Raw genomic sequence first — 26,076 nt, forward strand, 5'->3', positions numbered from 1 at the left:
GACCTGGCTTCGCTTGGAATCACCAATTGGCGCCACCTTGCGAAAAGAAGAAACGACTGGCGCGCAGTTGTTAACTCGGCTATAACCGCGTAAGCGGTTTCTACGCCAGTAAAGAAGAAGAATGACAGCTCTTGAATTTCTTCAGGTGGCTCTTCGTGTCAAATGTGGCTATTTTGGTTGTTTATATACCCAGAAATGGGACTTATCGCTGAACAAAATGTTGCTCGAATGCCTCGGATCTTATTGAATCTTTTGAAGAGCCCATAAAGCGAAGCGATGTCGCTTGAGAAGGTTGAGCGGCTTCAATTGAGTGCACAAGCTGTGTTCCAATTCCAAATTTCCACGGTTTTCGTGTACTCTCGCAACTACGACTGCTATATATTATTCAATGCACGCTTGACATGATCTATTCGGTCGAATATTATCCAATAATGAATGCTGGGTCTTAAGATGGGTAACGAATAGATACAGGCAAAAGTTCACAGCATTTCAGTAGCCAGCAAAAAGCGCCTTCTAAACTGTGTTTTACCTTTCTACGATTTAAGAAAATCGAAGAAATTCAATTCAACGCTATTGATAAAAAGGAGGGTCATTTTTTATTCATTAATTTATCTTTTTATGGGGTTACAATACAATTAAACGCACCGTACTGAATTTTTTTGCAATGCAACGAGTAATCACAATTTCTAAATAAATTACTCACTTTCCAGATGGATTGGCTCTACGCAATTCCAAACGCATCATGCACGCCGCGCCTTCCCCTCATTCGATGAGCCAAAATTCAAGGCTACCTTCAACGTGACAATTAGACGCCCCTCGACATTCAACACCTTTGGCAACACGCGCATTTCCAGCCAAATCACTGATGGGTGAGTACATTTCCTAAACGTTTTTCAAGTTTAAAGCAATTATATATATTTGATTTTTTCAGTAATTATGTAGAGGATGTGTACGCGCCAACACCACGTATGTCCACTTACCTTCTCGCTTTCATCGTGTCCGAGTTTACAGAACGCAATAACACTAATTTCGGTGTAATTGCACGACCTGAGTATTACGATCAGACCGAATATAGTTTCACTGTTGGTCAACAACTTTTGGCCGCACTCGACAACTACATTGGTATTAAGTATTACGAAATGGGTAATGATAAAATGCATATGGCTGCAATTCCGGATTTCTCTGCCGGTGCAATGGAAAACTGGGGTCTCCTCACCTACAGAGAACGTGCCTTGCTGTACGATAAGGAATCGACGACGCTCAGCGCTAAGCAATCGATTGCTGGTGTGGTCGCGCACGAACAGACCCATATGTGGTTCGGTGATTTGGTTACTTGCGATTGGTGGAGTTATACATGGTTGAATGAAGGTTTCGCACGCTACTTCCAATACTTCGGCACAGCTATGGTGTGTATTCGATGTTGTATATATAAATGACGTTTTCTTATTTTAAATGTGCCACTTCCACAACAGGTGGAAACCGAATTGGGGATGGATCAACAATTCATTGTCGATCAAGTACAAGTTGTGATGAGTATGGACTCAACCAATAGCACAAATCCGATGAGTGATGAAGATACAAACACCCCAAGTGATCTGTCCCGCATGTTCAATAGTATTTCTTACAATAAAGGCGCCAGTATTATACGCATGGTGAGGCATGCTATTGGCGAGGAGAACTTCAAAAAATCGCTAAACGACTATCTTAACAAACAGTATGTATTTTTAATTTATACAATGACAACTAACATGTAAACAATGTTTTCTTTTCATTTGTTAGCAAATACACTAACACCATTCCAGCCAATTTGCTAACCGTCTGGCTACAATATTGGCCAGAGGCGACCAAAACTTATGCTGAAAACGTATTTACTAGCTTCACTGAACAAGTCGGTTATCCGCTCATCACTGTCGAATTGTCCGCTGACAAGAAGAGTTTCAGCGTTAAGCAAGAGCGTTTCCTGCTCAAAGATCGTGATACCGCCAACACTGAATTACTCTACACGGTCCCAATCTCATATACAACTAGCGATGTGAAGAATTTCACAGACACAACACCCAAATTTTACCTGAACGCTACTAAAACGCCACTCACAATTAACTTAACGAACAGCGCCGACTGGATCATACTGAATGTACAGGAGTCTGGTTATTATCGTGTCAACTATGATGATAGTACTTGGGATGCCATACATAAGACATTGCACTCTGCTAGCTGGGGTGGCATTCATGAACTTAATCGCGCTCAAATAGTCGACGATTTGCTTAATTTGGCACGTGCTGATATCATGCAATACGACAAAGCTTTGGAGGTGCTCGAGTATTTGGAGAGTGAAACAAATTACCTGCCTTGGACTTCGGCCTTTAATGGCTTCTCATACATAACTATACGTCTTGGCAGCGATACGAAACAATTTGCCGAATATATACTCGAACTAACGAAAGCGGCATACGAAAAGCTTGGCTTTGTGGAGAAAACGACGGACAGCGCCTTGGATATCTATACTCGTACAAAAGTGTTGTCTTGGGCCTGCAAGTTCGGCAATGAAGAGTGTATTAGCAAATCAAAAGAATATTTTGCCACAATTAATACAACTGCAGTGCCTGTGAATATCCGTTCGGTTGTATACTGTAATGCTATGCGTTACGGCACTGAAAACGACTACGATACATTGTTCAACAAATTTTTGACAAGCAACTCGGCGACTGAACAAACTCTGATACTCAGTACATTGGGTTGTGTTAAAGATGAAACCCTCATTACGAAATATTTCAACGCCATTGTGAGTGACGACATTCGCCGTCAGGATAAATCGAGTGCACTCAGCAGTCTGTACACCGAAAATAATGAGAATGTCGGTCCGGTCTTCAAATTAGTCACAGACAACTATGACCAACTAGCGGAAGCGTAAGTTCTCACTTCAAGTTTTAGTTAGATGTGTGGATCTATTATATTTAATTATTGAATTTCTTCTTTCTTCTGCAGTATGGGCAGCTACTCTTCTGTTGCCACTGTAATCGCTAATATTGCCGCTCGTTTTACCACCACGACTGAGCAAGAGAGTCTGAAGACTTTCAACGAACAGAACAAGGATAAATTCGGCAGTGCCCAGTCCACACTTGTCACCGCTGAAAAGACAGTGACAGAGAATTTAGCATGGGCCACAAACAAATTGGGACAATTTAGGAGCTATTTGGATAACCGCAATGGCGCTGGAACCAACACAATTGCCATTTTGACGATGCTTGTATGTGCTCTTGTTGGTCGCTACCTGCAGTAGGTTTGGTTCCTGCATGAGTATGCCTAGTAGTGACGTAAAAATATGTACATACACGTAGTTATGTATGGTAGTTCTAAAAACTAGTTTAAATCCAGTTGAAAATATGTTCTTGTTTTTAGTTTGTTTGTAAATACATTTGTATATATGTAAGTATGGAGTGAAATATGAAATGTCATCAAGCCAATTTCTTGTGATTAAAACGAATAAAAGCTTTATAACAATCGTAAGAGGCAGTCTATACTTTCGGACAAGCACGGTACCCATATCATACTAACCAAATATGTGAAATCTAGTGACACTCAACTATGGCCTTTCCAAAGCAATAGGAACCGCACTCTCACCCCATCTTCTCTCACCAGCGAAAAGGTAAGACTGTACCAGTGGTCGGCATGAGAGGATCTGTCACTGTTTTGGTGAGCACGAAAAAAAAGTAGCCCAGTGAGAAATTGGAATTAAAATTAAGCAAATTTTATAATTAATTAAGAGTATAATGAAAATTAACAAAACGTCTTTTAATGATATATTCCCTATTATCTTTAAAAGACTTGGAACATAAAAGGTATTTCATGGCACCAAAGCCATTTAGAATTATAAAACATTTCTCGCAGGGCATATTTGGTTTTGCGCTATAGTCTTGCGTGATGTTAATTCGTTGCTGGCTCGACAACAATTGAACGATAGAGCGTAAGCGTACGTGTGAACTTAGTTAGCAAAATTTTTCTATGAAATGCCAACCACTGGACTGTACCGTAAGACTGATAGAGAGTCAATACCCACGACAGCCGGTTCTACCTTACCGGAATTGAGCGGGATTTTATACAGCAAAAGGCTTTTTTTTCGGAGGAAACTAATTGTGAGTTCACACACGAAAACTTTTATCGCCCCAACTGTTTTTTTCATAAACGAAGAGACAACAAAAAAAAACAAAGAGGCTGAGTCAACGTGTTCTTTTTCCTAATAGTCCGCTGCTAAGCTATTGGATATTCTTTTTTTTTGAAAGTAGCGCTCGGTTCAAATCAAATATATTCAACATGTTCCCAAATTCGAATTTTGTTATCTATGTTTGGTATAAAATACTAATAGAAATATCTTAGAAAAGGCTGAACAGGGATAAAATTAGCTAATGAAAAATATCTTTCTTCACCGCATACAAGAATTAAAGAATGTGATATGGAAGGAAAAGCAGAATATTGGCCGACTTACATATGTCAATGGGCAACACTAAGATAAAATTAACCGATATTAACAGACTTTTTGCGGGCGACGCTGTTTTTTAAGTTACGAGTGAAATTTGTGATTAAATTTCAGATTTCCTGAGTGTAACTTAGCATCTTTGACAACTGTATTTGCAGTAAGTACGTTGATGGATAACCTTATTGTCGTCTTTACCGTTGATAAATTATGTAGGTGAAGCGACCACTATATCTAATGAATTGAGCACACTTAAGTTTCAGTCTAGGTCCAATGCTATGCTTCAATACGAAAATATAATCGAATAATCTCTTGAATGGCTAAAACTGATTCTGATTTTTGGAGGAAAAATAAAATGAAATCTTTGGTGGCACTAATGAGTAAGTAATCCTTAGATGATTGACGAGATTTATATAAACTTTCGAAACGAATTTATTGCCCCTGTCAGGATGATGAGATGAGTTGAACTTTCTGTTCGTCGAAAGCGATAAATTAATAAAAACATAAGATATATCGAAATCGGGAAATTTTCGTTAAATGAAGAGGTTATCGCAGAAACTGAGGCCTATTTTGAATTTTTTAAACTCGACCATTGCGACACAATTTCCAGTGACCCCTCGGAAAAAGATGCACACGCTTCTTTCAGTTTCGAGAAAAACGGCGCACTTAGCCTAGCTAGCCTCTAGCGCACAAGTTCTCAAGGCTGTATCTCTGAAACTGCTACTCCGATCAACTTGAAAATATAAGACAATATTCCAGAAGTGTTGTAGAATTTAATAAGACAGCAGAAAAATCGATTTTTGAAACTTGTAAGCCCATGTAACACCTTAAGTAATGTTAATGCAATTAGTTTAGATCTCCCGCTAGACCCATTATGCTTGATATAGTTATAGTTGCCCCGGGCGCAACATCTTGGGGGCGGCAAAACGATCTTCGCTGTTTTTATATATTAATAACGGCTTCTTTGTGTCAAAAGTGTACAAGATATAGGGCGAAAATGGGATTTTTCTATGGCTTTTAATAAGATGTCTTATAAATTTACTATCAATTTCCTCAAAAACCGTATTGTGAGAATTTTGGAACTTCAGAATTTGCGTGGCTTCTAGTTCCTAAATTTTATATACTTAGTATCGAAGATATTTTGTAAAAATTCTCTTTTGTTAGAACCTCATGAAACTTGTAGGTAGGTAGATAAAGGGGGGCGGCAGAACATCCTTGGCCCCGGGCGCCCGAAGTTGTAGCTACGCCACTGGATATCACATAATCACAAATAAGGTCTATAAAGCTTTTTATATATTTTTAAATATTTGCTCACTGATAATTAACTGTTTTGCCATAATTGACGCTTCACTTAATATATTGCTCATTTTCAAACAATTTTATTACCTTCGGATCTACATATGTCTGTAAAAAATTGGCCTGCTTATCACCTGTCATCGATAACTAGATAATTTGTTTATTTGTGCATTTGCTCTTTATTGCCGAAATTGTCATAAAAGTGGCATATTTTACTATAAATAAGACAACAGACGCAATAAAACACAACTACAAGCAAGCATGCTACTGAAAATAATATATTGGGTGTAATCGCATTAAAGAACAGGGGCGTAAGCGGGGCTCTTGTATTGGAGGAATTTACAAAGAGAGGAGAGAATATAAACCAAAATGAAAAAAGTTTTCTAGATGAACCTTTTCTCGGTTTGTACATAGCATATATATAACAGTAGTTTCTTAAACATTTCAGAAACTTCCCTAGACATACGATTCGAAATAATACTGTGATTGGTTTGGATCGGAGAAAAATTTGTTTAATGACTACTTGGTTTTAAATATGCTGAAACTTTTCAAAACGCCAGAAGTCAACAAGCGAAGAATTGCTTTAATATTAGTTTCATTGGTTACTTACTCTCACTCGATTTGCGTCCACATATTCGCATTCTTAGAGATATATGTATGTACTTCAGCGCTCTTGTTAAAAGATCTTTGAATTGTGGTGAGCTAAACATCATGGTGTTTCTAAAATTTCATTTCATTTCTTTCATTAACAACAACTAAGCTCTTTCATTGCCTTCTTTCGCTTACAGAGAATGATTAAAGTGTTCAGAATCGATGTTCAACTCAAACATGTTTGAACTTTTGACGAGCGGACGTTGAAGTTAACTCCTTTCAACAGCTACAAAACCTTTTATATCGATTTTTTTTACGTCTCAGATGCTCCATCCGTTTAGTCCAGTTTTCGATAACTGATGTTTTGCTCCAAGGCCGGAGTTAAAGCGGAATTGTCCGCATAGGCTTTAGACTTCACATATCGCCACAGAAAATTGTCTAACGGTGTGATATCACACGATCTTGGCGGCCAATCTACCGGCTCAGAATGTGACACTACCTGCTCACCGAAGTGTTCTCTCAATAAATCCATTGATTGATGAGATTTGTGGGAAGTGGCACTGTCTTGTTGAAACCAAATATCGCCGTGACCACGAGCTTCAATTCTAGGTATCAAATAGTCGATTGTCATGACACGATAACGGTCACCATTGACAGTTATGTTCTCATCGGCATCATTTTTCAAGAAATCACACCAAGAGAAAAAAAGCGATGTCGCCTGGGAAGGTCGACCGGCTTCAGTTCTTGCACAAGCTGTATTTTGTACGCTTTCAATTTAAGATCTCAACGAAAAAGTCGTTCCATATGTCAGTCCGAGTTGCTGAGAACCGCGCCGAATCGACCGAATTCGATCGAATAGATCCCAAGACGGGTGATTGGCTTACGAATTATACACTCAGTAGGCCGATTATGTTGACCATAAGTTGAACGAAGCGCGCGAAACACCCATCTACAACACCAACCCTTCTTGGATGCCAAGGAATATAGGTACCAACTTTCATCAAGATATGTGCATTTTTACTGCAGTTATCGTTTCCATGAACGGACGGACGTATGGACTGACTTGCGAATTTCAACTCGCCTCGTCATCGGGATCATTCAAATATGTATACATATATATAAACATATATCCATCACGATAGGCTATACGTAATTATTCTCTGTGGCAACATCTTGCTAGAGTATAAAAATGTTGGAAATAAAATCGTTAAATATGTTAAAGCAGCCTATCTCGATTTATGTTATAACTTGAGATATCCAATTACGGCTCTCGACTTTGTAATCTATCGTAAACAATCGCTTAAAAGCAGAAGCTTCAAATCACAATAAAATAACGTAAATGGTACACACAGAGTTTTAGAGAACAGAGAAAGTATTTATTTATTTATTTACTTTAACTAAAATCGATTTAAGCCGCTTTAACTTATTGACACATTCATATTTAACACTTGCTTTACTTTTATTATGGACGCGACTGTTTTCGCAAATAAACATGCATACGGTTATTTATTTTTGTTGATTGTTATTTATCTCCGCTAAACAGCTATAGCCGGCCATAAACAGGTGGGGGATTATATGAAAACTTGCAGAACGCATTCAACACTCTCAGTGAACAGTTTAGCGCGAAGGGGATTTTTCGTAAAAATTTTCATTATTTTATGTTTACTTTTTAATTTTACAATTCGTTTAGTTTTAATTGTTTATATTGTGTTAAAAGCCGATAATTTGTACCGTATAAATAGTGGCTGTGTTTGAGTGTATATATTTAATGAATCTTTTAATAACAACGTTTCTGCTGCTACTGGGCTGCAGCGCTGTCATTAGTGATGCCCCAGAACCGTCTTATCGCCTAAGCAAGAATGTTACACCCATATCATATGATATTTGGCTGAGACCATATCTCTTGGCCAGCGATGGAGAACGCCGATACACTTATATTGGGGACGTCAACATAACATTACAATACAGCAAAGGGCGGGAAATCACTTTACACAAAAATATTGTTGAAATAACTGCCATTTATCTATACAAATACAACAACAATACGCCTGTAGTCATACAGACATTTGGTACAAGAGAATTGACTTACGAGAACATAACACAAAAGTTAACAGTGTCTTTAAGAGATGAGCTAAACCAGTACGAAAAATATATGTTACGCTTTGGGTTCAAGGGACAAATACGCGATGGCATGCAAGGCTTTTTCCGCGCCAATTACACTGACGAAAACAAGAAGGAAAAGTGCGTGCAACTTAAATTGATAAATGTTGATATTTTTTGTGATCTCTAAAGCATAATTTATTGCATCAAATTACAGATGGATCGGCGTAACACAATCCCAGCGTGTCGATGCACGCAGCATATTCCCTTGTTTTGATGAGCCCGAATTTAAAGCTACATTCCGCTTGGAAGTGAGTCGGCCAACCAAATACAGGACAGTGTTCAATGCAGAGTTATTAGAGAGTATACCAGATGCGTGAGTGCTTGAAGATATGCGATTCGCATTTCATAGTTGTGTAAAGAGCATGGAAAATAGAATGTCGAATAGAGCATAAAAAATATGGAATATATAATTTAATTAGGAATATATAATATAGAGTATATCATAGAATATAGAACGTAGAATACAGAATGTAGAATATAAAAACATAGAATATAGAATGTAGAATATTGAACATATAATATAGAATTTAGAATATAGAATATTGAACATAGAACATAGAATATGGAATATAGAATATAGAATATAGAATATAGAATATAGAATATAGAATATAGAATATAGAATATAGAATATAGAATATAGAATATAGAATATAGAATATAGAATATAGAATATAGAATATAGAATATAGAATATAGAATATAGAATATAGAATATAGAACATAGAATATAGAACATAGAATATAGAACTTCGAACTTCGAACTTAGAATATAGAATATGGATTATAGAATATAGAATATAGAACATAGAACATATAACATAGACATAGAACATAGAACATAAAACTTAGAATATAGAATATGGATTATAGAATATTGAATATCGAATACAGAATCGAAAATAGAAAATATAAAATATGGAGTATAGAATACGAAACATAGAATATTGAACAAAGAATACAGAATATAGGAAAAAGAAAATAGGGTATTGAATATAGAGCAAATAATATACAGTATAATTTATAAAATAGAAAAACTAGGAAACATAATGTAAAATACAGAAGATAGGATATAGAATGCAGAATGCAGAATATCTTGAATATGTAGGATTCAGAATACATAATATATAGAATATTGAATATACAAAAGAAAATATAGAATACAGTATTTGAAATATATAAAATAAAACAAGTTAACATAGCCAATTTAATATAGAATATATACTACAGAATATAACATAGAATTTTTTAATACACTTTCGCGCATTCCCAAAACAAAATTTCAGTTATACTATACCATACATATGCCCTTAGTTCCAGCCGTAACCGCTATTTGGACATCTTTGCTGCGACACCACCTATGTCCACATATTTATTTGCATTTATGGTTACTGAATACGCAACATATGGCAATGATGATATTAAAGTAATTACGCGTGCAGAACATCAAAATTATACACACTTTGCTTACGAAGTGGCAAAGCGAACTTTAAAAGCTTACGACGCATACACCCAACTGCCATACAAGCAATTAGGACTGCCTCAGCTGCAAATTGCTACATCACCGAAATTCCCACATAATGGAATGGAAAACTGGGGTTTAGTTATTTATAAGTAAGTGATCTTATGCACATATAGTACACCATATGTATCTATCAACTTAGTGTCTTGTAATCACTTGCTAATAATATTTAGAGAGGAAGTGCTAGTACACCTGCCTGACTACAACGATGGCTGGTTGGACAAAGAGTACACGATCACCATAATTGTGCATGAGACAGCGCACATGTGGTTCGGCAATAGTGTGACAATGGAGTGGTGGAGTTACTTCTGGTTAAATGAGGGATTTGCGCGCTACTATCAGTACTTCATGGCGCACCAGGTACGAATTATAAATGCATTATTAAGTGATTTATTATACCTGTACTTTATATTTTGTGACACTTAAAAATTCTTTGTGTCTTGGATGAACACTTATACTTATATATTTTATGATATGTTTATGATCTGATAGCTATATCCGGAGTATCAATTAGATCAACAATTTGTTATAAAACAATTGCATTTGATATTTGAAATAGACGCCACGAACGCTACTCAACCGTTGACCAGTCTGGCTACAAGTGTAAATAGCCCAGCAGAAATCGGTGAAAAATTTAGCAGCATCACTTATGTGAAAGGCGCCGCTATTCTGCGTATGATAGCCAATTTAATGGGTGTGCATAATTTTGATAACGCCATACGCGATTACCTAAGTAAATAGTAAGTATATTAAAGATGACTTTTCTTTTCTTTTTTGGTTATTTTATCGCGTCTTATTGCATTATGGGTTGGTAAAACCATTTATCTTTAACTTCGATTTGCCAAAGAAGCTTTCTTCCTGTTTCAAAGAAGTAGAAAAACACTCGACTTTCTTCCCAATACTGTTTGGCATATCATTATGACATTCATATCTATTTGAATTCGAGCAAACCTCTGGACGTGTTTTTTTCATGAAAAATCTATTTAAACAATTCATTAGCCATTCGAAGCTGGCGTAAAAAGTATAGGTTCCTAAGCTAATACTATTTTTTATTCACGTTCTAATTTTCACATCAAAGTTAAAGAAACAGTTCTTGAAAGCCATTTCATTTGCATCAGATATAACAGAGAATCTTAAAACCTACTTTGTATTGACTCATTGACATATGTATTTTGCTTAATGTTTTGGGTAGGAAGCATGCTAATGCTAAACCTCCAAAATACCTTAATCTTATGCAAAAACAACGTCAAGTAACGTGACATGGGTTTATGAATATGACGTAGGAACTGTAAAAAATTTTTAGACTAGCGTTCCATCGCCATGAGCCGAGACCGAACTAAAATTTGCTGAAGGCGTTGAAAGCCATCCCAGCCTAGACTTATAACAAAAGTTAAGAAATTTGGCGTAAACATTGGCATGCCTATATTGGCTGAAAGGAGCTTAATGTGGAGACGATAATATTAAAACCCAATTTTCGACGATTTTCAAGCATAAATCGGCCGATACTGCTATAATTTCACGTTCGATATCGTACGCAGTTCAACAATCGTCGCTGGCTTGTTTGCATAGACCATAGTCTTGACATAGCTCCACAGGAAATAGTCTAACGGTGTCAAATCGCACGACCGAGGCGGCCAATTGACGGGGCCATTTAGTGAGATAATACGTTCACCAAACTCAGTTTTCAATAAATCAATTGTGACATTATCTGTGTGCCTTGTGGCGCCGTCCTTTTGAAGCCACATATTGTCTAAGACCATATCGTCCAATTCGGGCCCACATCGACATCGTTTGCTGTCCCTATCGGTTTAATTTTGCAGCGTATAAATGTCATAAAACTATTTATATTTAAAACATCACTCTATTTCACTAAAAACCCATTACCCACCCACTTTTTTGCTTCGCAGTCATTTGAAAAACACCAAACCAGAACAGTTATTTAAACACTTGAAAAACTATTGGCCTTCCAGGCCGCCAGTTCATTTAGAACAGTTCTTCTCCGATTGGACCGAACAAGTCGGATATCCGGTGCTGTTAGTCAATATCATTGCTAAAGGTCAAATCCATCTAACTCAGAAGCGTTTTTTGTTGGATCCCCATGATGCTAAGACTGACATACTCACATATACTATACCACTTACATATACTACTGACATGGAACGCAATTTCGATAACCTCACAGCACGTTATTATATACAAAAGGACAACGACATGTCTCTAGTTTTTGACAAACCTTACAAATGGATACTCTTCAATCTACACCAGTCCAATTATTATCGTGTGTTCTATGATAAATCCTTATTGAGGCTACTTAAAACGGCGCTGTCCACAACAAATCACAGCGGCATACCAATCATAAATCGCGCACAGCTGATCGATGATTTATTCCATTTCGCACTCGTCGACATGGTGAGCTACGATGAGGTATTTGAGTTTACGGAATACCTGACATATGAAACCGAATATTTGCCTTGGCATGCATTTTTCACGAACGTGCAACACGTAGCAAAGCGCTTTACATTGGAACAGCAAAAGTTGTTTAGGAGTTACTTACGATCTATTATGTCTAATATATATAAGCATTTGGGCGAAACACGAAGCAATGACACAGTACTCGACATTTACAATCGCAATAACGTCATCAACTGGGCATGTAAATATCATCTGTTCAATTGTGGTCGGGAAGCATTTGAGTACTTCACTGAATTATTGGGAACCTTTTCTAAGGCGCCAGCAGATTTTCGTGAAACACTCTACTGTAATGCTATAAGGGATAGCCAACTTTCCTATTATGGAACCCTTAACAAATGGTTCAATCATGAGAAAAAGGTTAGTGAAAAACAGAAGCTCATGCGAGCAATGAGCTGTACGAAGTTTTTCCATGAAACACAATACATCAGAATACTCAACGGTGATATACCCAATGAATATGCCAGTATGAGTATAACGGAAATGTATAAACAGAATTACGAAAATGTGGAACATATCTTATACATGGTCACCACTAGTATTGAACATTTGGTACTCAGGTATTTATTTTACGATACTTTATCGTAATCTATCATTTTGTTAATGTCTCATTTTGACTTAGGGTTGGTGGCTGGGCGAACCTTGCTGACTTAATTAAAGATCTCGCGAACTACTTAACCACGCCAAAGCAGAAACGAGTACTGGAGGATTTCGTGGAGGCGCAGGCCTTACATTTCGGTTCTTCTGTTTCAGTTCTTCATGAAGCCATTGCTAACGTCAAAAATAATCTTGAGTGGGCGAATTTGCACCTGCCAAAACTAATCCAATACTTAGAAAAGCGAAATGGTGCTGGAGTAAAGAGCATAACTGCGATTTTGCTGATTTTCGCGAGCGTTGTGCATAGGTTTCTTTAGGTTTAAAGCTTATTAATTTATTTAGCAAAGTTGGTTGTTAAACTTGTAGATTTTGAAAATTGTGTATTTAATAAAAAATTGACGAGTCTAGTGCATGTAATAGTTATTTAACTAAAAGTAATTTTGAAGTCTAGGCAAAACCCAAAAAGCGTGTCAGTGGAGAAGGAAGTGTCTAGATATTTGCTTCCTCTCTAAGATTTTGAACCAATAATATGTCTAGCCGCACTGTAGGTCTATACTCTAGGGCGAATTCTCATCGGAATTTATTCATTCTAAGCACAAATATGAACCGTTATAAGGAAAACACGATCTCTCAATTTTATTAAAATAACTCACACGGAAGTTCTGCTTTCTCCAGAATTGATAAGGAAGCAAAGAAAATGGGTCTGTTAGTAAACGACTGCAAGACGAAATACATCCTGTCATCAAACAAATAATCATCGCTCACGCCTCTTGGCTCCCACTTCACAGTCATAACTTCGAAGTCGGACATAATTTCGTCTATCTTGGAACCAGTATTAATACCAACAACAATTTCAACCTAGAAATCCAACGCAAAATCACAAGTACCAACAGGTGGTACTTCGGACTGAGTAGGCAATTGAGAAGTCAGGTCCTCTCTTGACGAACAAAAACCAAATGGATGAATGCTCTGAAAGTATTCGACGCAGTAGCTGACCGGGGAAGCAGAGGAAGAGCAGGACCTCCGCTCCGAAAAGGCTAGATGGAGAAGGACCTGACTACGCTTGGATTCTCCAACTGGCGCCAAACAGCAAAGGGGAAAAACGAATTTAAAATTTTGTTATATACTTGTAGAAAGTAGGTGTAGGTGCCCGATTTCGATAATATTGAAATGTCAAAGGAATGCTATGTGCCGAATTTAGTTGAAATCGGTTGAGTAGGTCCGAAGATATGTGATTTCACCTAAAAGTAGACTGTTTTAAAGCCTTATCTCGTGGCATTGCTCCGATTACATCCACCTACGAACTCATCCTTACTTTTTTGCCAAGGAACGCGAATACCAAGTTTCATCAAAATACCTCAATTTTTACTCAAGTTACCGCTTGCATGGACGGACGGACAAACAGTCACTCGGTTTTCAACTTGTTTTATCATCTTGATCATTTATATATATTTAACTCTATATCTTTCTTGATTAGTTTAGGTGGTACATACACAAAACTATTATACTCTGTAGCAAGAAGTTGCAAGAGTATAAAAATGATCAGAATGTAAGACAATTAGTATTCGGATTTTCAACCATCTCATCGATCCTCCCAGCATTGAGTCGATAACTTGGTTAAAAATTGCAATAGAATTCTTCTATTCCTTGCTACTATACTAAGATTGGTGTTATAATTCGAAAAAGTCACTCATAAATTTCAAAGGTGAAAGGGTTGCAAAGAAATTCACATTGTAAGTACGGTTTTAAAATTCTTGAAAAGTTTACAGCAATCCGCTCTGAAACTAAACTCGCTGGAAATTTTGCATTTGTCCATTTGATACCACAGTGTAAAAATATGCTAAAACTCTTTGTGGTTGATGAGATGGGTCTAGAAATACATATTCTTATCTTAGAGTACTGACCAATCGATCTTCAATTATTAGTTAAGAGAGAAATGCAATAAAAAATGGATGAAACATGTTTATAACATTAAACAACTGAGTCCACCTAATGTGTAGAAAGTCATCCGAAGCGCCTAAAATTATAACAGTCGGTTCACTTTGGCGATTAATTTTTGGGATGCATATGGAATAATTTTTTCCGACTACTTCGAGCACAGTACAACAATCAACACTGTGCGTTATTTGAACAACTGGACATCGAGATCAAAGTTAGGTTATGGACTTTTAAGTAAGTCATCAACAAAGCAAAAACCTGTAACAATTAATGCTCCTGACCAGCCCTTTAATAAAAATGAGCTGTTTCGTCCTTACGGTTGACTCTACTCATTATACAAGGTACATTCCAAAGTAAACAGAACTTTTTGAATCTAGCGCTCTTTGGTAGCCCTATCTATATGACTGGTGTGTTAGAATCTGCTTTACCGAAACATTTCAATTGATGAAACAAGTTTATGGCGATGATTGCTTATCCCGTAGTAGAGTGCACGAGTGGTTTCAACGTTTTCAAAGTGGTCGTGAGAACATAAATGACGATCAACATAATTAAAATCCGTGATCAGCAGAAATTCCATCGAAACTGTGCGTTAATTCATCAAAACTCAGCCGAAATCATCATTGAAATTCATCGAAATGGATTTGAATATCTCCAAAACATCGATTTATCGCATTTTGACCGAACATTTGGGCTTACGAAAGGTGTGTGCACGGTTTCTTCCGCACAAATTGACTGACGACCAAAAATTGCTCAGAATCTAACACTCGAAGGACATCATTAAACCGATTATTTGAACAAGAATCACATTTTAACCATTAAGCACTGCCCGTATTCACCTGATATGGCACCGTGCGACTTCTTTCTTTTCGGAAAAATGTATTTGCCCATGAAAGGAAAACGTTATGCAGACGTAGAAGCCATTCAAAAGGTTTGCACCGGCATACTAGCGGCCATACCGGCTAACGAGTTAAAACACGCATTCGACATGCTTTTGGACCCTGCAAAATGCTGTATTGCAGCAGAAGAAGACTATTTTGAATAAAATAAATTGATTTTGCCGAAAAAACCATTTGGTCTGTTGTTTTTTTAAAGTCCTGTTTACTTTGGAACGCACCTTGTACATCGGCCAATGGAAGATACAGTTTCAGTTATTTTAGAAGACCCCCAAATATTATATATCATATTTGGGATTTTTGGTTTTCTACCAATACCGTTGTTTGACTGGATTCCAAGGCAAGTATTTTTATTTGGTCAAATATTTTAAAGAATACTCGGTAGAAAAATTATATAGCTTAAGCATAAGCTAAGTGCTTATAAGAAATGGACTTAATTGGTTTAAAATTTTAGCTAAGAATTAAAACTGGTTTTAAGCCAGACATGTTTGAAAAAACATTTTACAAACAACTGAAAATATTTTTAACTCAATACATTTCGCCCGACTTCCTGATCACGTCTGAACAAAATTTTTATCGGAGGTCTACAAAATAGGCCTTCGTAGCAATAATAACATACGAATTTTAACCCAAACTTCTGCCGGTTTAACGTTTGGAAACAAACCATCTGAGGCTGTTCTTTTTTGGAGTTCAGCTATCGAATCGGTCTAATAATTCCACATAAACGAGACCATTACCATTTTGATCTTCACTAAGTAGTTGAAGTTGATCATATCATATCCCAGGAAAAGATGGTCATTATATTTCTCAATGATGGGAAGGTCTTGGCCGACAGAACGTTATGCCTTGTAAAGTTCAGTGTTTCAACTATTCTCTGGTGTTTAATGATATATGTTTAATTGAGATCACAAAACAACAAACAATGCGGCAACTTCTTTGGATTGCGCTTAAATAGCGCCACACAGTGCTGTGAAGTGAGCTCAAGGATATGACCACCATGGTCTTTTGGATATTCCACTGTTTCATCTGTCTGGCAAACCTTCGGTTTACCTGCTTCCAAGGCCAAAACGTTTTGTTTTCTTCTTAAATTGCTTTCAAAGCACCCTGGTGTGGTTCATCAACTGTGCCACTACTCGTTAAAAAACTTTAACGGTCACTTACGAAGATGAAGAGTAGGACACATCGAAGCGCTTCTTTATTTCACTGCGCGAATTCCCTTTCAAAAACGATTTGGCTAAAATTTTCACGGTTGACGCCAAAAAAACTATACTACACGATAGTAAATTTTTCTGAGTAACAGGTGATCCAAGTAGAGGTACTTTTTTCAATAGTCTTTTTTTCACAGATCCCACGTGAGTCGTGCCAAGCTAACATGTTATTTTTGTCCAGTATTATTTAGCATTTCATCATGAAAAGACTTACGCCTGAATAACGTTTACAAATCGTTCAACTTTAAAACGATAATTGACGTTCTGTAAAGAATGTGTTTCGCTCATTTCACTCAACTTATGGTCAACATAATCGGCGTATTGAGCACCACCATCACCAATCCTGAGACCCAGCATACATTATTGGATAACATTCGACCGAATAGACTAAGTCCAGCACGCTGTGAAGAAAATGTAGAAGAGATATCTGAGAGTGTACACGAAGACCGTGGAGAGTCGATTCGGCGCCGTTCGCAGCAACTCGGACTGACATATGGAACGACTTGACGCATTTTACGTTAAGATCTCAAATTGTAGCGTACAAAATACAGCTTGTGAAAGAACTGAAACCGCTCGACCTTTCCAAGCGACATAGCTTCATTCAGAAGATACGACGATCTGGCTCAATGGATACGTAAACAAGCAAAATTGCCTCATTTGGGACGAAGAGCAAACGAAAGAGATTCAAAAGCTGCCCTGTCAACCAGAAAAAACAACAGTTTGGTGTGGTTTGTGGGCCGGTGGTATCGTTATGGACCGTTATAATTAAAAAATGATGCCGGTAAGAACGTAACCGTTAATGGCGACCGTTATCGCGCCATGATAACCAACTTTGATTAATTTCGACATTTGGCGACATTTGGTTTCAACAAAACGGAGCCACTTTATACACGTCACATCAATCAATAGATTTATCGAGAAAGCACTTCGGTGAGTAGATTATTTCACGTTTTGGTCCGGTCGATTCCCCCCCAAATCGTTCGACCGCTTCGATTCAGGTCTTAGAGCAAAACATTACGCGTGTCAATCAAACTCAAGGAATGGACCATCTGAGATATAGCCGCGGCCTTCATTTGAAACATTTGAAAAATATAATTTTCGAAAACTATATCCCAAAGAATTATTTCAAATGTTCATAAAAATTCCTCATTAAAGTTGAAGTTTCTGTGTTTTTTCTTAAAAAAAAGTGAGAATCCTTGAAATGGATCACTCTTAACTTATTGAACTACCCTCGTAATGGTTGGTTCTGCTCCAACTTCGTTATCCTTGCCTCTTTTCTCTTCTTTTTTATAGTATAAGTTTTGTTGCTCTGTTGTTGTTATTTGTCGGTAAATAAATAAACAGTAAAACATATGTAAATATAGTGAAAGACATACAGATTATAGATATAACGTTTTTAAGATTTTGCGTGTAAAAATTGACAAAATATATATTTTTTCTAAGGTGTTGTGTTTCTATGTTAAAAAATTAAATTTAGTTGTATATATAGTATAATGAAATTATACGTAAAAACTCTCCTGCTGCTTTTGGCGTTAGGCAACATACTTTCGGTCAACGCTTACAAAGGCGAACCTGTCTATCGCCTGAACACAAACATTCGGCCTGAGTCATATACAGTCGTATTGAAGCCATATCTCTTGGTCTCGGATGGACCGCATCGTTTCACTGTTGATGGTGAAGTTTTCATAACAATAAGAGTGAGAGGCGAGAACGTAAGTGAAATTACCTTGAATGCGTACCAACTTGAAATCACAGGTGCTTCGCTATCTGACAATGGCATAAATGCCGGAAGGCACATACAATCATTTGGTAGCGCCGACTTGAACTACGATGAAACTGCACAGAAGTTAACACTGAAGTTGGAGAAAGAGCTGACGCCGAACGGGTTGTATCTCCTACACCTCGAGTACATTGGTCAAATACGCAACGATCAAAAAGGATTTTTCCACGTCAATTACACTGACAGCAACGGCGAGGAAAAGTTGGTGGAAAATAATTTTAATTTATACGAGAACTAAATTGTTGGCATTACTTTGCAGATGTGTCGGTCTAACACAGGCGCAACCCATCAATGCGCGTATGATATTCCCCTGCTTTGATGAGCCCAGCTTCCGAGCGCACTTCAGCTTGGAAATGAGTCGGCCAGCTAATTACAATACCGTTTTCAATACTGCATTAATGGAGACTACGACAGATGGGTGGGTGTGTGGGAAAACAGATTGTTGTTTGGAAATAAAATTTATTTTTTGGCATTTTCAGCGAAGAACGCTTTTGGGATCGTTTTGGTTCATCTCCAGCAATGTCTACTTATTTATTTGCATTTATACTTTCTGAGTTCGTTTCTCATGGCACTGATACTTACAAAATAGTAACACGTGTCGAGCATGAAAATAAGACCGACTTCGCTTATAAGGTGGGCGAACGTGCGACGAAAGCGTTTAGCGAGTACTTTCAGATACCTTATAAAAAGTCGATATCTTACATGCAGCTGGCAGCAGCGCCCAATTTTCCATTTAACGGCATGGAGAACTGGGGTTTGATGATCTACAAGTAATTGCTACAATATTATGTTAATTGTCCATTCTTGAGTTTTTATAAAAAGATATTTTTAGAGAGCATGTGCTGGTGCACGAACCAGCCTACACCGATGACTGGTCCAACAAACAGTTCACTCTCTCGATAATTTTCCATGAACTTGCGCACATGTGGTTCGGCAATAGTGTCACATACAACTGGTGGAACCATTTCTGGTTAAGTGAGGCATTCGCGCGCTACTTTGAGTACTTTATGGCACACAAGGTAGTACAGTACAACTCAACGCACTAAGTTTTATTATTCTAAATAGTTGCTATTGTATTGCCATAATTTATTCATTATTTTAGCTCTACTATGAATATGGATTAGCTGATCAGTTTGTAGTGAATGAAATGCATTTGGCATTGAGTTTAGACGCTTCTAGAAGCACACAACCGTTGACTAGTCCGGACGAAGAAATACAGGCACCATCGGAAATTGGTTATAAATTTAATACTATCACCTATACAAAGGGTGCATGTATAATACGTATGATAGCCACTATTATGACGCAACCGAACTTTGACAAAGCCATAAGGGATTACCTTAAAGAATTGTAAGTATTTGAAGGAGAGCATTTGAAGACAACTCTTTAATTTATAACGAAAAATATACATACATATAAAGGATGATGCATTTCGAAGTTCCCTATTTTTCAAAGAACTTATTTTTCGAAAGAAATTTATTTGTCATTTGTTTTTTGAAGATTGTCTGTTTCAAATGTTGGCCGCGGCTATGTCTCAGATGGTCCATCCATTGATTCCAATTTTCGATTACTCGTTCGAGCATTTTGACTGGTAACTGGAATGACATGCGTGATATTTTGCTCCAAGGCCTAAATCGAAGCTGGATTGTCCGCATAGACTTTACATTTTACATATCCCCACAAGAATGGTGTGATGTCTCATGATCTTGGTGGCCAATCGACCAGCCCAAAACCGGCCCTAAATTTCAAATTATCCTTCTCCTGTCAAAATGGCACATCAAGTGCTAATTGAGCCCGATAAGGCTGCACTCCTACCTACCTATCCTTCTCCACCTGGTCTTTCTAACGGAGTGGAGGTCTTACTCTGCTTCCTCCGACGGGTACTAAGTCGAATACTCTCAGAGCTACAATGTTTTCATCCATTCGATAACATGGCTTAGCCAACACAGCCGTTGTGAGTGCGCAAAGAACCATGAATCTTCCGCAGAATTTTTGTCTCGAAAACTCGTAAGGCCGACACATTAGCTGTAGTCATCGACCATGCCTCAGCACCGTATAGCAGGACGTGGATGATGAGTGACTTGTAGAATTTAGTTTTTGTTCGTCGAGAGAGTACTTTACTTCTCAATTGTCTACTCAGTCCGAAGCAGCACCTCTTAGCAAGTGTTATTCTGCGTTAGATTTCGAGACTAATATTGTTGTTACTGTTAATACTGGTTCCAAGATAGACGAAATTATCTACGACTTCGGAGTTATGACTGTCAACAGAGAAGTTGGGACCAAGTTGCGTGTGCGACGATTGTTTGCTTGATAACAGGATATATTGCGTCTGGCCCTCGTTCATTACCAAACCCAACCTGGGTCGGGCATGATTTCGTCCGACCATATTCTACAAAGAAGCCGATGTATGCTCCTTATGAATTCTTCGCCGCCGTTTTTGAATAGCTCGGCCTTCAATCTATCGGCTCCCGCCGCTTTGTTGTTCTTCAGACGGATAATTGCCACTCGAACTTCACCTGATCGGTCAATGGAAAGTGGGCTCCATGGTCATCGATTGGGGTTATGTTTTCACTGCCGTTCAGCAGGCTGGTGGTTCTATAAAAGTGTGATCAGGTCGTCAAACTTTATGTTAGTCGTCGGATCTTTTCATAAAATTTCAAACACTGCCCCTGTCAGCCAGCTTTTAAATGCGTTTTTTTTTATTCTTAAAAACCATATGTCCCAAAAAAATACCCTTTATAACTCTGTATTATATATACATATGTATGTATGTATACATATGTATTTATATCTTTCATTTTCATGAATAGTCTATATAAAAGCACCACGCCAGCAGACTTATTTAAACACATCGAAAGTAATTGGCTCACCGCCACGCCTATAGATTTGGACCAGTTCTTTTACGATTGGACCGAACAGGTTGGATATCCAGTACTCTTCGTAAACGCCAGCGTGGAAGGTGTCGTTACGCTGACGCAGAAACGCTTCCTGTATGACTCCGGTGATGGTAGTAACAAGTCACTCACCTATGCCATACCAATTAGCTATGCCACAGACCATGAACGAGATTTCAGCAATTATAATTTTCCACGTTTTTATTTCTGGAAAGTCGACAACATGACCATTAGCTTTGACAAGCCCTTCAAATGGATCATCTTCAATCTGTTTCAATCCAACTACTACCGCGTCTTCTACGACAGAACTACTTTGTTTAATATTAAAGCGGCGCTAATGGAACCGCATCACAGCGAAATACCAGCCGCAAATCGTGCGCAGCTAATCGATGACTTATTCAATTTTGCACGCGTCTCCATGGTGGACTACGCGATGGTATTTCAGTTTTTGGAGTACTTAGCGAATGAAACAGACTACTTGCCCTGGCATGCAACGTTCACGAATTTACCGCGTGTAACACAACGTTTAACGCGACAGCAGCAAAAGGATTTTGCCGAATTTCTAAATGTCACTATGGTTAAGGTCTACACACATTTGGGATTTACGCTGACTAATCTCACCATCCTCGATACATATAATCGGAATGAGGTCATTAGCTGGGCATGTAAATATCATTTATTCGATTGTGATAAGCGAGCTCAGTTACTATTTGATAAGTTCAAGAAGTCTGGCACAAAACCGGCTCCAGATTTCCGCGAAACATTCTATTGCAGTGCGACGAGAGAAGGAACATTTGCCTACTATCAAACGTTGAAAAACAGGTTCGACGATGAAAAACTGATTAGTGAGAAGAAGAAGTTAGTACGCGCCATGGGCTGCACTGGACACTTGTACGAATATCATTTTGATAAGATTATCAGTGGCCTTATACCAAAGGAATACGCTATGGATGCAATTACGTCGATGTATACACAGAATCCGGACAACGTGCGATCTATATTCATTATGCTCACTAACTCCATCGAGAAGATAGCGGAAATGTAAGTTTCTTTTATAACAATAAAAAAAAATTAAGCACCATCTTTTATAATTTATTTTCTTTATCTTATAGAGTGGGCGGCTATTCGAATGCCGCCAATTTGATCAGTGACATTGCAAATTACCTAACCACACACGAGCAGAAGAAATTATTGGAAGATTTTGTGAAGACCAATGGCACACTCTTTGAGAGCTCCGTACCGAAACTACACCATGCTATCTACGTGGTGGATACTAACTTAAAGTGGGCGGAGACGCGTTTACCGAGACTAATCAAATACTTGAAAAAATCGAATGCGGCGTCTATAAGCAGCTTAACTGCTTTTTCGTTTATCGCCATAAGTCTTAACCATGGACTTTTCTACACGTGCTGTTAATTAGTTTTTTTATGTTGCTTTTGTGTTTATTTGTCGAAGTTGACATTTTATTTTTGTAATTTACTTGAGACTTGACCTTTTTAATGTAATATTATCAGCTCACAGCTTCGTTTTCATAAAACCGATACTTTGGGTATAATTTGAACTGTCTGAATATTTGTTCAAATATATTTTAAGCTTTTATTTATTTTTTATTATTTCATTCCGTTCTTCTTTATTTCCTTTTAACTTAATACAGTTAACGCAGCGATGTTCCAGCTCCTTTAATCCGCCTAAAAATAGCAGAAAAGAGAAGAGTGAGCCGGAAAGTACTAAAATGGGGCAACATTTTGTAGCCTTATTGAAATAATTTAGTCGAGCGTATGGTAGAGATGTGAGCAAATGTGTCGTCATAGTTTTTTCTGAAAACCAGCAATTATACAAGGTAAAGTTCTGTGCTCATTTTCTCCTTCTCCAACTAGTCATCGTAAATAATGTCCCATCACAGTAGCCTTATCATACCCAACATTTCATGTAGGATATGACATACCCACCTAAGCTCAACTATCTCACGCGTTTTTGAAGCAAAACTACGACTCCGTGGGTTAGGTTATGTTAGTTTGATAGCCTAATGAGATAAGCATAGACCAGCTGGTCCTTAGCGATACCAAATGAATTACAATACCAAATGGAGTGCAGTTATGTAGTCAATAATAACCTGTCATTCTTAAAGATGCCTGAACCTGAGTCGAATTTCAATAGAAAGACTACCTCACTAGCGATACCTTGCCAATACGGGACAAGTACACAAGAGACGCCCCATTGCTTCCCTGGTGTCTTGCTCTTGACATTTCCTGCAGTCTCCTCGATCTATCTGCAGTCATGTGCCGCCACCAAACTCTAACCAGTGAGAATTTCATTCATGTTCCTAACATTCCCTCTATCGAATACCAGTAGGAGCTTTGTATATTTCTGACCTAACGTCTTACGTATTTTCCAGTTTTGCGATCAAGAAAGATTGTTCCATCGATTTTTAATATTCCTTGCCATGCTTTTGGCCAAATCGTCGGGTAGACATTGCACGGGTTTACTTATGTCCATCACGTTTTCGGGTGGCAGTCGCACACCACCCTTAATAATCTCGTCCCTATCTTATTGCCCCCGTTACCTTTGTGACCTGACAGTAGAAGTGAAGTCCACACTCTCCGCTCCGGGCTGATATGTAAAGCGATATTATATAGTACATAACATTGATTGCCGTTTGGCTGTCCACTTAGATGCTAAATCTGGAATTAAATGCTGACTTCTGCTTGAAATATATTGCACTTAAAGATAGTCGATGAATATTATACCAAGAGCATGCCGATGCTATCGTTGGCACCGCTGCCGCAAGTGGGAGATATCCGCCTGCAACCGGGGGATGCAGTGAAATATCTAGGGCTCATCCTTGATAGGATGCTTTCATGGAAGCCGAATATCGAGAAGGCATTGATTTCCTTATACTGCTGCAGAAGTGGTCATCTGAGTGGTCATCTGAGTCTACGACATCATCAATTAATCCCACTATGTTCTAGGGAGTATTTATGTGGTGGAAAAGACTTCACTTGCAAAGAAACTCAAGAGCGTTCAATGGGCTGCGCTCATCAGCATGTGTGTTGCACTAAGGTCCACTCCAACCATGGCACTTAACGCCATCTAGCACACAGTGCCCGTAGACATTAACGGATGGTGTATGGCTGCGAAAGTTTCTATCAGACTCAGAGAATCTGAGTTTCTAAAATAATTCTCAGAAATCCTCACACACTTATACTTCATGCCGTATCACTTCGATCATGGAGTCGCCAAACTGAGCTTTAACGGCTCTTTCTTATACCGGCGAGAGAGATGTGGCTAGGAAAAAGCCGTTTGAGGAAAGGGGGCAAGGAGCTTCTTTACGGATGGGTTAAAGCTTGAAGGTAGGTTGGTGGAGAGGTGGAATCAACTCAACACTTCCTTCTTGACCACCGAACTGGCGGGAATCGAAATTAAATGCCTGTGTAAATTTATATTGCCTACAAAGCGTATTGCTAATTTATAAGTTCAAACACAGTAGTTCTTCTTATCTAAGGCTTCACAAAGGACTGCAGTCCACGAGCAATCTCTCTAGATCAACCATCTAACCTAACCTAACCTATACTAAAATACTGATGCTATAACCATTCTAGCCGATCTTTATGTCTTTCTACGCTTTGGAATCGCTCGGCTGACTGTCGATTGAACTCCGATGTGAACTGATAGAGCCATGTTTCATCCATTGTCACATATCGATACAAAAATTCAGTTTTATTATATTAGAACAGCTTCAAACACTCCTCAGAATCATCAATTCATTGTTGTTATTGATGGATGGTGAGCTCGCGCTGCATCCACTTTGCACAGAGTTTTCACCAACACCTTCCTTTGATATCTTAAGAGTCTCAGCTATCTTGAACAACTTCATTTTACAGGCATCCGAAATTATTTTGGGTAGTTTTTTGATGTTTTCATCGATAACTTTCTCTTTAGAGCTTCACTTCATTCAAAATTATATATCTCACGAAATAATAGTCAGACAGCTATCAAATTTGTACAAGTATCTTTTAAATATAGGGGCTAACTAAAAATCATTTGGTTTTATTATTGGTTGTGCAATCGATATATCAGCCTGTATGCGAACTTTTCAGCCAACAATTTCAAACGACGACTACCTTTTCTCTCTTGTGTTCCTTATTTGTTATTTATAAAATGGTCAAAAACAATATCTGGTTACCAGATGCTTCCGTAGACATTGAAAATACTTGCTACAATCAAATGTTTTCAAAATAAATCTATTTTATTGCG

General features: G+C 37.9%; 3 protein-coding genes across 4 annotated transcripts in view; all 3 read left to right on the plus strand.

Moving 5' to 3' along the window:
* The window catches only part of LOC120766241 (membrane alanyl aminopeptidase), a 107,197-nt gene extending 103,690 nt beyond the window's left edge, over positions 1 to 3,507 (plus strand). For both annotated transcript variants that reach the window (XM_040091624.1, XM_040091623.1), the window contains exons 3-7: positions 711 to 869; positions 932 to 1,406; positions 1,473 to 1,714; positions 1,780 to 2,907; positions 2,986 to 3,507. In XM_040091624.1, the coding sequence (XP_039947558.1) occupies positions 711 to 869; positions 932 to 1,406; positions 1,473 to 1,714; positions 1,780 to 2,907; positions 2,986 to 3,280 (2,299 nt within the window). In that variant the 3' untranslated portion in view covers positions 3,281 to 3,507. The remainder of the gene's footprint in view (positions 1 to 710; positions 870 to 931; positions 1,407 to 1,472; positions 1,715 to 1,779; positions 2,908 to 2,985) is intronic.
* A 4,486-nt stretch (positions 3,508 to 7,993) lies between these two features.
* On the plus strand, positions 7,994 to 13,521 carry LOC120782291 (aminopeptidase N). Its single transcript, XM_040114494.1, has 7 exons — positions 7,994 to 8,599; positions 8,676 to 8,834; positions 9,836 to 10,135; positions 10,217 to 10,403; positions 10,536 to 10,783; positions 11,951 to 13,072; positions 13,135 to 13,521. The coding sequence occupies exons 1-7, from the start codon at positions 8,127 to 8,129 to the stop codon at positions 13,424 to 13,426; spliced, it is 2,781 nt and encodes a 926-aa protein (XP_039970428.1). The 5' UTR covers positions 7,994 to 8,126; the 3' UTR covers positions 13,427 to 13,521.
* A 5,091-nt stretch (positions 13,522 to 18,612) lies between these two features.
* LOC120766341 (aminopeptidase Ey-like) lies at positions 18,613 to 23,408 on the plus strand. Its single transcript, XM_040091765.1, has 7 exons — positions 18,613 to 19,129; positions 19,188 to 19,346; positions 19,408 to 19,698; positions 19,761 to 19,947; positions 20,031 to 20,278; positions 21,739 to 22,863; positions 22,935 to 23,408. The coding sequence occupies exons 1-7, from the start codon at positions 18,642 to 18,644 to the stop codon at positions 23,236 to 23,238; spliced, it is 2,802 nt and encodes a 933-aa protein (XP_039947699.1). The 5' UTR covers positions 18,613 to 18,641; the 3' UTR covers positions 23,239 to 23,408.
* Positions 23,409 to 26,076: the final 2,668 nt, after the last annotated feature.

The sequence above is a fragment of the Bactrocera tryoni genome, chromosome 1 (genome assembly GCF_016617805.1).
Source record: "Bactrocera tryoni isolate S06 chromosome 1, CSIRO_BtryS06_freeze2, whole genome shotgun sequence".
In the NCBI taxonomy this organism is placed as follows: Eukaryota; Metazoa; Arthropoda; class Insecta; order Diptera; family Tephritidae; genus Bactrocera; species Bactrocera tryoni.

Excerpts from the sequence above, each read along its gene's own strand:
- LOC120766341 (XM_040091765.1), top strand. The coding sequence starts at position 18,642 with ATGAAATTATACGTAAAAACTCTCCTGCTGCTTTTGGCGTTAGGCAAC. Across the intron at positions 19,130-19,187 it reads GACAGCAACGGCGAGGAAAA|ATGTGTCGGTCTAACACAGG; the intron begins GTTGGTGGAAAA and ends ATTACTTTGCAG. Across the intron at positions 22,864-22,934 it reads ATCGAGAAGATAGCGGAAAT|AGTGGGCGGCTATTCGAATG; the intron begins GTAAGTTTCTTT and ends TTTATCTTATAG.
- LOC120782291 (XM_040114494.1), top strand. The coding sequence starts at position 8,127 with ATGAATCTTTTAATAACAACGTTTCTGCTGCTACTGGGCTGCAGCGCT. Across the intron at positions 10,136-10,216 it reads TGGGGTTTAGTTATTTATAA|AGAGGAAGTGCTAGTACACC; the intron begins GTAAGTGATCTT and ends AATAATATTTAG. Across the intron at positions 13,073-13,134 it reads ATTGAACATTTGGTACTCAG|GGTTGGTGGCTGGGCGAACC; the intron begins GTATTTATTTTA and ends ATTTTGACTTAG.